The sequence below is a fragment of the Entelurus aequoreus genome, linkage group LG12 (genome assembly GCF_033978785.1).
Source record: "Entelurus aequoreus isolate RoL-2023_Sb linkage group LG12, RoL_Eaeq_v1.1, whole genome shotgun sequence".
Lineage (NCBI taxonomy): Eukaryota > Metazoa > Chordata > Actinopteri > Syngnathiformes > Syngnathidae > Entelurus > Entelurus aequoreus.
Window position 1 is genome coordinate 51,376,159 of NC_084742.1, and position 12,759 is coordinate 51,388,917.

A 12,759-nucleotide genomic window follows, 5' to 3' on the forward strand; every position below is an offset into this window, starting at 1 on the left:
ATATAACACATCTAAACAACAAAAATGTTTCCAAAGTGCTGCACAACAATAATAAAAACAATATTCAAATATTATCCTTAGCTCCACCAATGACTGAATAAAAACAAAAAATAAATAGATATAAAACCAATATAAAAACAATATACAAATAAATATAATTACAAACGATTTTAAAGGGTAAAACCAATTAAAGGCCTACTGAAATGAATTTTTTTTATTTAAACGGGGATAGCAGATCCATTCTGTGTCATACTTGATCATTTCGCGATATTGCCATATTTTTGCTGAAAGGATTTAGTAGAGAACATCGACGATAAAGTTCGCAACTTTTGGTCGCTAATAAAAAAAGCCTTGCCTGTGTGTCCCGGAAGTAGCGTGACGTCGCAGGTTGAAGGGCTCCTCACATTTCCCCATTGTTTACACCAGCAGCGAGAGCGATTCGGACCGAGAAAGCGACGATTACCCCATTAATTTGAGCAAGGATGAAAGATTCGTGGATGAGGAACGTGAGAGTGAAGGACTAGAGGGCAGTGCAGGACGTATTTTTTTCCGCTCTGACCGTAACTTAGGTACAAGGGCTCATTGGATTCCACACTTTCTCCTTTTTCTATTGTGGATCACGGATTTGTATTTTAAACCACCTCGGATACTATATCCTCTTGCAAATGAGAGTCGAGAACGCGAAATGGACATTCACAGTGACTTTTATCTCCTCGACAATACATCGGTGAAGCACTTTAGCTACGGAGCTAACGTGATAGCATCGTGCTTAAATGCAGATAGAAACAAAAGAAATAAGCCCCTGACAGAAGATCAACAATACTACTATCAGGAGACACCGAACCAAACACTGGACCTGTAACCACACGGTTAATGCTGTGCCGCCTGTCGAAGCCTAGCAATGCTGTTGCTAATGACGCCATTGAAGCTAACTTAGCTACGGGACCTCGTCAGAGCTATGATAAAAACAGCGCTCCACCTACGCCAGCCCTCATCTGCTCATCAACACCCGTGCTCACCTGCGTTCCAGCGATCGACGGCGCGACGAAGGACTTCACCCGATCATCGATGCGGTCGGTGGCTAGCGTCGGATAGCGCGTCTGCTATCCATCTCAAAGTCCTCCTGGTTGTGTTGCTGCAGCCGGCCGCTAATACACCGATCCCACCTACAGCTTTCTTCTTTGCAGTCTCCATTGTTCATTAAACAAATTGCAAAAGATTCACCAACACAGATGTCCGGAATACTGTGGAATTTTGCGATGAAAACAGAGCTGTTTGTATTGGATACAATGTGTCCCAATACTTCCGGTTCAACCATTGACGTCACGCGCAAACGTCATCATACCTAGACGTTTTCAGCCGGATATTTCCCGGGAAATTTAAAATTGCACTTTATAAGTTAACCCGGCCGTATTGGCATGTGTTGCAATGTTAAGATTTCATCATTGATGTATAAACTATCAGACGGTCGGTAGTAGTGCGTTTCAGTAGGCCTTTAAAACAGTAAATAAAAATAAAAATGTATTTAAAAAAACACAGAGGACAACAGAGGACAGAGGACCACACAACTCACGTAGTGTTAAAAGCCAAAGAACAAAAGTGGGTCACACTACAGCATCCAGTCAGGTAAGTTTTGATGATATTACTGGGGTAAATATATTTGATATATGGTATTTAAGTTGAATAGAGGTGTAATTGCTTGTTACTGTATGACTGTAGACTACTCCAGCAGACTTCCACTCAAGCTAGCTAGCCGTTCCTGTACTTGTTAAATGATTTTGGGGCCAATATCTCTAGCTAGCTACGTTTATGTACCACCAAAGTCTCATAATGAACCGAAAATATTTCTCCGTTAGCCGTGATGCTAATTTTCTCTATGTTAAATCCCATTCATTTATGCTAACAACGTTAGCGATCTGAATTTACCTTTGTTGTGATCTGTAAAGTTCAACTAGCAAATACTAAATCAAAACGTGTAGTTTCCTCTGCCTTCTGTTCTGCTAGCCATTCTATTGTCATACAAGAAAGTAGGTTATAGTTTGATTTAGCAGGCTGATTGAGTGTTCATTTATTCATCTAGCCTATTTCTATTCATTTGTCCATCAGTGAAATATTTTTAAAGACTACTCCGATTGTTTAGCTGACTATTTATATCTGTGTGTGGCATTGCATTAGCGTTTTACAAGCTTCTCATCTTATTCTACAGAATAAGATGGACCGTGTCCAACTTTGAGTAATCAAAAAATGGTCAAAATTTCCAAACTTCCCGAGCTTAACTTCCCGTGGTAAATTTCCCGAAAAGTTTCCGGAAATTTACCGGATACTTTCCACCCCTTTGTAACCCTATTCATAACTTTTGAAGTTATTTTGCTAACTGACAGACAAACAAGCGGCAACAATTGCATAAGCTGACCGAGGTAATAACACATACCGTATTTTTCGGACTATAAGGCGCACTTAAAATCCTTTCATTTTCTCAAAAATCAACAATGCGCCTTATAACCCGATGAGCCTAATGTACGGAATAATTTTGGTTGTGCTCACCGACCTCTAAGCAATTTTATTTGGTACATGGTGTAATTATAAGTGTGACCAGTAGATGGCAGTCACACATAAGAGATACGCGTAGACTGCAATTTGATGCCAGTAAACAACACCAAAAAACTTTAAATGTTCCATTGAAAATAAAGAACATTACACACGGCGCTCAAAAATCTGTCAAAATGTTTTAGTACGACTTTGAAGTCGCACTGCTTGATGGATTGTCGGCCCATTACGGCTACCGTAGTCAGAGAAACAAGTATTACTATGGTGTGTGTATAAGGACCGCAAAATGGCACCCATTAGCAGACATATTACATGGCGTTTTGTTTCACAATATTATGCAAAACCAACTTTTCTTACCTTCTGGTACCTGCTGATGTGTATTTGAGACCTGTATAAGTCCCGAAAAATTGCACACGTCCGCCACTGTAGTCCGTGACGATGCCTTAGTCGATAAACTTCTTCATTTTCACTATGTTCTTGTTAAAAGTTAAAGTACCACTGATAGTCACACACACACTAGGTGTGGTGAAATTACTCTCTGCGTTTGACCCATCCCCTTGTTCCACCCCCTGGGAGGTGAGGGGAGCAGTGAGCAGCAGCAGCGGTGGTCGCACTCGGGAATCATTTTGGTGATTTAACCCCCAATTCCAAACCTTGATGCTGAGTGCCAAGCAGGGAGGTAATGGGTCCCATTTTTATAGTCTTTGGTATGACTCGGCCGGGGTTTGAACTCACGACCTACCGATCTCAGGGCGGACACACTAACCACTAGTGAGGATGCACCTTTTTTTGAATTTTGCCTATCATTTACAACTCTTATGTAAGACAAGAACACATGTTTTTTTTAATGCATTCTAAATAGTAAATAAATGCGATCAAAAGTCTACTTACAGTGGAGCCTATAGGAGCCGCTCTATTCTGCCTATAAAGCCCTTAAAAAACATCCAAACACCTCATTTAAGGTTTTATATACATGATGTATGTAATGTAGTAACAATATTTACATATTTTGATCATTTAAGGAGTTTGGTCACATTCATTACAAAAACGAATCACAACTTTTACTTTTTTCCCCCCAACAACACTGATTAAAAAAAAAAACATAGAAGGTGTGCTGTTATTAGGATGCCGACTGCTAGGATGTTCAATATGTTGATATATTCCCATTAAGATGAAAAATGACTCATAATCCTCGCGAAGAAATTCAAGTGTCTGTTGTGTCATTTTTCGCCATTTCCGGGTCTAAATTTCCTGGCAAAGTGTACCAAGTTGTCGGATTACACCCTCATCCTTCTACTATCCAGGTGAGAGGCTATATGGGGCATTCATCCTCTGCTGTTGCCATTTATAATATAAAGTAGCGTAAAGTTTAAACGTATATCTCGCTATGGAAGCGCTAACTTTAGTTATTAGAGAGTTCCGGTCGGACGGTTTTTCACGGGACACATTTCCGGCGTTGTTGTTGGACTAGTGAGCCACGGATGAGAAGATGCTGCTCCGTTATTGATTTAATATCTGAATGTCATTAAAACAGTTAGCTCCATCTTTTGACACTTCTTCCACTCCCGTCCTTGCACGCTACACCGCTACAACAAAGATGACGGGGAGAAGACGCTGCCGAAGGTGAGCCACGTAAATAAGACCGCCCACAAAATGGCGCATCCTGAAACGACTATCAGAAAGCGGCTTGAAGATGATCTGTAAAACATCATCTATGCAACATTTTCAAAGAACCACCATTACATGTTATGTAGACCACAAGGAAGTGTTTTACATTTAGAAAGAAAAATCATAATATGACCCCTTTCATGCGCCTTATAATCCGGTGCGCCCTATGGTGCAGAAAATACGGTACATGTAAATAAACTATGGCTGTCAAAAATAACACGTTGATGGCATTAACTACATCATTTGATTACGTTAAAATGTTGGATGGCATTACCACATTCACAGCATGTTAAAGGGGAACTGCAGTTTGTTTGGAATTGTGCCTGTCATTGACAATCCTTAAGTAAGATCAGAAAACATACGTTTATCTTTCCTAATGCATTCTAAATATCAAATAAATGTGATCAAATGTCTGCTTACACTGGAGCCGCTCTATTCTGCCTATAAAGCCCCTAAAAAAACATCCAAACACATCCATTAAGGTTTTATATACATGATGTAAGAATATGTGTAATGTAGTAACAGGCACATTTATAATAAGATTTAAAATTTACATATTTTGTTCAATACTGTGCATACGCCGCTTAATAACTTCAAAAACGCATCACAACATTCACTTTCTTTCCCGACGACATCACTGATTATTACTCACTGCAGACTTTATGGGAGACAACAAACATAATAAAACATCACTTACTGTACAAGGTCTGCTGTCATGAGGATGCCGACTGCTAGGATGTTCATATATTCCCATTTAGATAAAGAATGAGTCATAATCCTCGCCAAGAAAAAGGGGGGTGCAACCAAGCGTCTTTTTATGTCGTTTTCAGGGTCCAAATGGGCTGTCAAAGTGTACCAATTTGTCGGATTACATCCTCGTCCTTCTACTATCCAGGTGAGAGGAATGATTTATGATCTAAAATAAACTTAAAGGGAGCAAGGGAAGCGAGGCAGCACCTTACCACTCGATGATGTGAACATTGGCACACACGCTAGTGATCACTTTAAATAGTTTGTTTGCGTTAGCGCTTATAATAACAATATCACTAATACTTGTTCATATTCAAGTCACCAAATGTATTATTGGCGCTTTTTGGATGCTTTTTATTGGGTTTTACGGGCGGAATAGAGGAGCTCCCATTATGTTTGTTAACAAGCTGGAATGCATTAAGAAAAAAAATAGTTTGTCTGCGTTAGCACTTATAATAACAATATCACTAATACTTGTTAATATTCAAGTCACCAAATGTATTATCGGCGCTTTTTGGATGCTTTTTATTGTGTTTTACGGGCGGAACAGAGGACCTCCCATTATGTTTATTTGCAAGTGAGAATGCATTAAGAAAAGAAAATAGTTTGTCTGCGTTGGCGCTTATAATAACAATATCACTAATACTTGTTAATATTCTACTCACCAAATGTATTATTGCCGCTTTTTGGATGTTTTTTATTGGGTTTTACAGGCGGAATAGAGGACCTCCCATTATGTTTATTTACGAGTGAGAATGCATTAAGAAAAAAAATTGTCTGCGTTAGCGCTTATAACAACAATATCACTAATACTTGTTAATATTCATATTCAAGTCACCAAATGTATTATTGCCGCTTTTTTGATGTTTTTTATTGGGTTTTACAGGCGGAATAGAGGACCTCCCATTATGTTTATTTACGAGTGAGAATGCATTAAGAAAAAAAATTGTCTGCGTTAGCGCTTATAATAACAATATCACTAATACTTGTTAATATTCAAGCCACCGAATGTGTTATTGGCGCTTTTTGGATGTTTTTTATTGGGTTTTACGGGCGGAATAGAGGACCTCCCCATCCATCCATTTTCTACCGCTTATTCCTTTCGGGGTCACGGGGGGCACTGGAGCCTATCTCAGCTACAATCTGGCGGAAGGCGGGGTACACCCTGGACAAGTCGCCACCTCATCGCAGGGCCAACACAGAGAGACAGACAACATTCACACTCACATTCACACACTAGGGCCAATTTTAGTGTTGCCAATCAACCTATCCCCAGGTGCATGTCTTTGGAGGTGGGAGAAAGCCGGAGTACCCAGAGGGAACCCACGCAGTCACGGGGAGGACATGCAAACTCCACACAGAAAGATCCCGAGCCCGGGATTGAACTCACGACTACTCAGGACCTTCGTATTGTGAGGCAGACGCACTAACCTCTCTGCCACCGTGCTGCCCTAGAGGACCTCCCATTATGTTTATTTACGAGTTAGAATGCATTAATAAAACAATTGTCTGCGTTAGCGCTTATAATAACAATATCACTAATACTTGTTAATATTCAAGTCACCAAATGTATTATTGCCGCTTTTTGGATGTTTTTTATTGGGTTTTACAGGCGGAATAGAGGACCTCCCATTATGTTTATTTACAAGTTCAAATTCCTTACGAAAAAAAATTGTTTGTCTGCATCAGCACTTATAATAACAATATCACTAATACTTCTTAATATTCAAGTCACCAAATGTATTATTGGCGCTTTTTGGATGTTTTTTATTGGGTTTTACGGGCGGAATAGAGGACCTCCCATTATGTTTATTTACGAGTTAGAATGCATTAAGAAAAAAAATTGTCTGGGTTAGCGCTTATAATAACCATATCACTAATACTTGTTAATATTCAAGTCACCAAATGTATTATTGGCGCTTTTTGGATGTTTTTTATTGTGTTTTACCGGCGGAATAGAGGACCTCTCATTATGTTTATTTACGAGTTAGAATGCATTAAGAAAAAAAATTGTTTGTCTGCGTTAGCGCTTATAATAACAATATCGCTAATACTTGTTAATATTCAAGTCACCAAATGTATTATTGGTGCTTTTAGGAATGTTTTTTATTGGGTTTTACCGGCGGAATAGAGGACCTTCCATTATGATTATTTACTAGTTAGAATTCCTTAAGAAAAAAAATATTTTGTCTGCGTTAGCATTTATAATAACAATATCAATAATACTTGTTAATATTCAAGTAACCAAATGTATTATTGGCGCTTTTTGGATGTTTTTTTATTGTGTTTTACGAGTGGAATAGAGAACCTCCCATTATGTTTATTTACACGTTAGAATGCATTAAGAAAAATAATTGTTTGTCTGCGTTAGCGCTTATAGTAACAATATCAGTTATACGTGATAATATTCAAGTCACCAAATGTATTATTGGCGCTTTTTGGATGCTTTTCATTGGGTTTTACCGGCAGAATAGAAGACCTCCCATTATGTTTATGTACAAGTTAGAATTACTTAAGACAAAAAATGGTTTGTCTGCGTCAGCGCTTATAATAACAATATCACTAATACTTGTTAATATTCAAGTCACCAAATGTCTTATTGGCGCTTTTTGGATGTTTTTTATTGGGTTTTACCGGCGGAATAGAGGACCTCCCATTATGTTTATTTACGAGTTAAAATTCATCCATCCATCCATCTTCCTCCGCTTATCCGAGGTCGGGTCGCGGGGGCAGCAGCCTAAGCACTTAAGAAAAAAAATTGTTTGTCTGCGTTAGCACTTATAATAACAATATCACTAATACTTGTTAATATTCAAGTCACCAAATGTGTTATTGCCGCTTTTTTTATGTTTTTTATTGGGTTTTACAGGCGGAATAGAGGACCTCCCATTATGTTTATTTATGAGTTAGAATTCCTTAAGAAAAAAAATTGTTTGTCTGCGTCAGCGCTTATAATAACAATATCACTAATACTTGTTAATATTCAAGTCACCAAATGTATTATTGGCACTTTTTGGATTTTTTTTTTATTGTGTTTTACGGGCGGAATGGAGGACCTCCCATTATGTTTATTTACGAGTTAGAATGCATTAAGAAAAAAAATTGTTTGTCTGCATTAGTGCTTATAATAACAATATCACTAATACTTGTTAATATTTAAGTCACCAAATGTATTATTGGCGCTTTTTGGATGCTTTTTATTGGGTTTTATGGGCGGAATTGAGGACCTCCCATTATGTTTATTTACAAGTTAGAATGCATTAACAAAAAAATACATCTATCGTCAAGTCTTTCATAATGATTGTGAACAATAGGCAAAATTCCCCAAAAAGTGCAGTTCCCCTTTAAGAAGGTGGAACTGTCTTGTTATGCCATGACTTGGCTTGGTGTTCCTCGGATGCAAAAACAGGGCTGCGTCTCGGACCTATAAAATCTTCAGTAAGAAATAATCACGATGCAGCAAACTAACTGTTTTGAAAGGGAGCAAAAAAGTGGCTTGAAAATAGGTCTGTAAAACAAAATCTAACCAAATTGTTCGCTAAAGAACCACCATTACATGTTATGTAGACCACAATGAAGTCTTTTAAAATGTGCTGTCTCCAGGATTTCTTTTGTCTTATTTTATTTTATGTTTTTTTCCGGCAAAAAATAGTCCAAAGTAGTGCTGAAACGACTAATCAGCTTTATAAATCAATATTGATATCGTTGTCAACTAAATTGAAGATTGATTATTCGTCTAAAAAAAAATTTTTACTGGCTTTTTTTAATTCATATTTTACTGTGGACTGTCAGCACGTCCGAAGGTGGCAGGAGCCAGCTTGTTTTTTAGTGGCCCTTGGCATGTATTGTTAAAATTAAATCAATTAATTATTAATGAAATACAGTGGAACCTCGACTTACAAAATCAATTGGTTCGTTAACTCATCCATCCATCCATCTTCTTCTGCTTATCCGAGGTCGGGTCGCGGGGGCAGCAGCCTAAGCAGAGAATTCCAGACTTCCCGCTCCCCAGCCACTTCGTCCAGCTTAGTTGTCTTTATTTTTAAGTTATCGTGCCATGATTTTACAAGTCCGGCCCACTTGGGAATAGATTTTCCTCCGTGTGGCCCCTGATCTAACCTTATCAGCCGCCTGAAACGCCAGCATGGCTACTGGCGGTGTTTGGAAAACCTACGAAAATGCCTGCACTGTTAAAGAATCAGTTCAATCAAAATGTAAAAATTTATATTTAGGAATAAGTTATCGCCATCTGTCTTGAGGAGCAGGAAGTTATCTGCATTGTACGGGCTAGAAAGAAGAAAAACAATTGTGCGGCCCTAATTTCATTTATTTTAATGGGGTAGAGCTGATTTGAGAGTTTCTGTTACAGAATCTAATACTATTATTAATTTATATTTTCACCAGGAATGTTCATGATGATCTTTCTGAGATAAGTAAATCATTTTAAAACTATTATTCCTATTCCATAGTTCTGAGATAGCTCATTGAGGATTTCTTCAATAACTTGTGAATGATTAGGTTGTCTTTTTTTCCCTGTTTTTATCAAAAAAGCATTCAAACTTGATTGGCATGGGTTGCTGGTTTCTCGCGAGACTTGGCCTTTGGCACGACAGGCCCTGGGTTGCTGGTTTCTCTCACGAGACTTGGCCTACTCCCGGCTAACAAAAAGCTCCCCCCCCCCCCCCCGGCCCCCCCTCCTTCCTCCTCCTACCGGGACGGTGACACAACTCCGCCCCTCTTACCCTCCTCCATCCACACGCTCCTTTGTAACAATAATAGCAGTTTTATTCTACATTTTATCATCTAAATCAACGATAATATTAGCTTATATTAATCGGGAATGTGACATGATAACGATACGCGTGTTACTAGCTTTTAAACTCGCAGTGACACGACCACGGCGTACAAACAAATAGAACAAATAAACAACAACAGGAGCATTTTAAAAAAGGATAAAAACACAAGTTAGCTTCTTACCTCGCTCTTTTATTCCTTTTTCCATGTTTACAACACCGGCGGACGGGAGGAGCCAGTATTGTTCGCCAGCCACCAGTGACAATCAATGGACTGGTTTAAGGGCGGAAGTCCCAGTGCACGGCGTCCAATCAGCGTCCGTCGGGGGCGGGGCTTGTTTGTTGACATGCACGCTGCACATGCAGTCACTAAAAGGACAATACAGCGCAAATAATTGTCCGAATAATTGACTATCGAAAATTAAATTATTTAATAATATGGGTCAAAATCATTCATCAAATTGAGTCGCTACTAAAACATTTGACCAAAAAAAAAATTCCTTCCTCAGACAGGAGCTGAAAAGGTAAATCCATACTTCATGCTCTTAAAGTGAAGAAACAATTTCAAAATAAGAGCACTCTTGATGTATAACACATTTTTTGACCAGCTTTTTTATATGGAGTAGGTGCTGGTAGAACTAATAGCAGGACATGGACCGCCCCAACTCGATATGCCACGCCCTCTTGATGTGACGTCATCTACAGCCATTGTTGGGTCGCAAGCGCCCCCTTGAGGGCCTCCCAGAATATATAGTGATACACTTTTCCACCACTTGTGGCAGTAATGACAACGTCAAACAAACAGAAGAAGTCGGGAGCTAAAGTTTAAAACAAGTCATGACTAAAGTGGTGAAGATTTTCTTTTTAATGTATTTGTACTTTAATTTTATTGACAGTTTTGTTGAGAAATATTGATTAATTGATTGATTGAAACTTGTATTAGTAGATTGCAAAGGAAGAGAATACATTATATGAAACAGTACAGTTTACACCAAGGGTGGGCAATTAATTTTTACCGGGGGCCGCGTGAGAAACCTGAGCACTGCTGGAGGGCCACAATTTTGCTCAAATTATTTTTGATATACCGTAAGATAAATAATAATAATAATAATTTCATTTAACCTAACTTAACTTTATACAAAAGCAGATTGCTTTTGATGGTTATATTTTTAACACTGTCTTACACTACACTTCCTGATGTATAATACAATGCAAAAATGTCAATTTCTGTCACTTTATCCTGCATCCTCTTTAAAAGTTCAAAATTTTTCCCCGTCAGATTTGGACAACCATCTGTTGTCACACCTGCCAGCTTGTCCCGTTTTAGTCTTAACATGTCAAAACATACATTTACCTATGTGAACAAGTCATTACCTGTGCTTGTCTCTTTAATTGACTGCATGGCTGCCAGCTCCTCCGTGATTTGAAAGTCTGCAGTTATCCCACGTAAGAAGATGAGCAGCTGGGCGGTGTCACGTACATCGCAGCTCTCATCCAAAGCCAGCGAAAAACAGTCAAAGTCGGCCGTTCTGTTCTTCAGCTGAAGCTCCAAGTTTCCAGCGATGGTCTCAACCCGCCTCGTTACAGTGCGTCGGGAGAGTGACACGTTCTCAAATGTGCCCTTCTTCTGCGGGCATATCAGCGCAACAGAGTCCAATAAGCCATAAACTCTCCGTCAGGAAACGCCTTACTTTTTCTGGCGATTTTGTGAGAAATGACGAAACTTGTCCTGACGGCTGCATCTCTGGGGGTGTGAAATATGGCAAAAAGTCCTTGTTGGGTTTGCAGTTTTACCATCAACGCATCAGCCTCCCTTGCGCGCGCTTCATCAGACAGATTCCGGTATTTTTCCTCGTGCTTCGTCGTGTAGTGGCGACTCAAATTATATTCTTTCAACACGGCAACCTGTGTACCACAAATTAAGCACACGGTTTCACCTTTAATATCTGTAAAGAAATACTTGGCAGTCAATGTCTTGTTGACAACACGGCATTCGTCATCAACTTTTCTCTTTTAGCGTCTCGGGGGTAAACCGTGCATCACCTTCACAAACGGACATACGCCCATAAATAACACTTTTCAAAATAAAAGCAGCACAGTTGTATTGCACGCACGACATAGATGTTTTTTTAAATTTATTTTGTAATTTGTGATTGCCACTGTTCACATTCACTCACAATCGCGCACGAACTTATGTCCACACGGAAGTCATACAAATAACGCTTTTCAAAACAAAAGCAGCACCGTTGTATTGCACACTCGACATAGATACTTTTTAAAATGTATTTTGTAATTTATGATTAAAAATATATCATTCTCACAGTAGACAGTCCATGTTTTTTTCAGTACGTGCTTAAAAACAGTCTTCTGTCATGAAGACAATCGTTGACTGGTGGTTTGCGGAAAGAAACAAAGCACAGCACTCTTGACACACTCCTGACAGACATTGATCTTTGGACTGTATGTCCTTCAAAAAGAGCAGAGCAGCAGGTCAATGAGAGTCCAAACACTGAGATGGTTTGGATAAAGCACTTTAATAGCAGAGGGATGTTACAGAAACAAGAAACCATGACAACTCTTTTGGACTTTACAAAGCGCAAAATGTATCTGATATGTTTTTTTCTCTCCAATAACGAAAGCATCTTCCTTCATGCCACAATGAAATCCGAGATTTCCCGTGTCGTTCGAAGCAAAAAGAATCACACACAGTATTTACGTTTGAAACCTGTCGTCATGCAGAAGGGCTCGTATACAGAAATATATATACTCCACGAGCATGTGTAGCACACGTCGTCGTTGCAGTCTTCTATGCAATGATGCCTTCGAGCCACAAACAAAGCAGAATAAATAGTGTGGTCAAGTGTGTGTGCATGTATGTACAGTACACACACACACACACACACACACACACACACACACACACACACACACACACACACACACACACACACACACATATATATATATTTTTATATATATATATATATATATATATATATAT

At 38.9% G+C, this 12,759-nt stretch overlaps 1 protein-coding gene across 1 annotated transcript in view; it reads right to left on the reverse strand.

The window, feature by feature from the left end:
* afap1 (actin filament associated protein 1) overlaps positions 1-10,048 on the reverse strand; it is a 171,209-nt gene extending 161,161 nt beyond the window's left edge. The window contains exon 1 of the mRNA XM_062066201.1: positions 9,943-10,048. Coding sequence (XP_061922185.1) covers positions 9,943-9,967 — 25 coding nt within the window. The 5' untranslated portion in view covers positions 9,968-10,048. The remainder of the gene's footprint in view (positions 1-9,942) is intronic.
* Between the last annotated feature and the right edge of the window lie 2,711 nt (positions 10,049-12,759).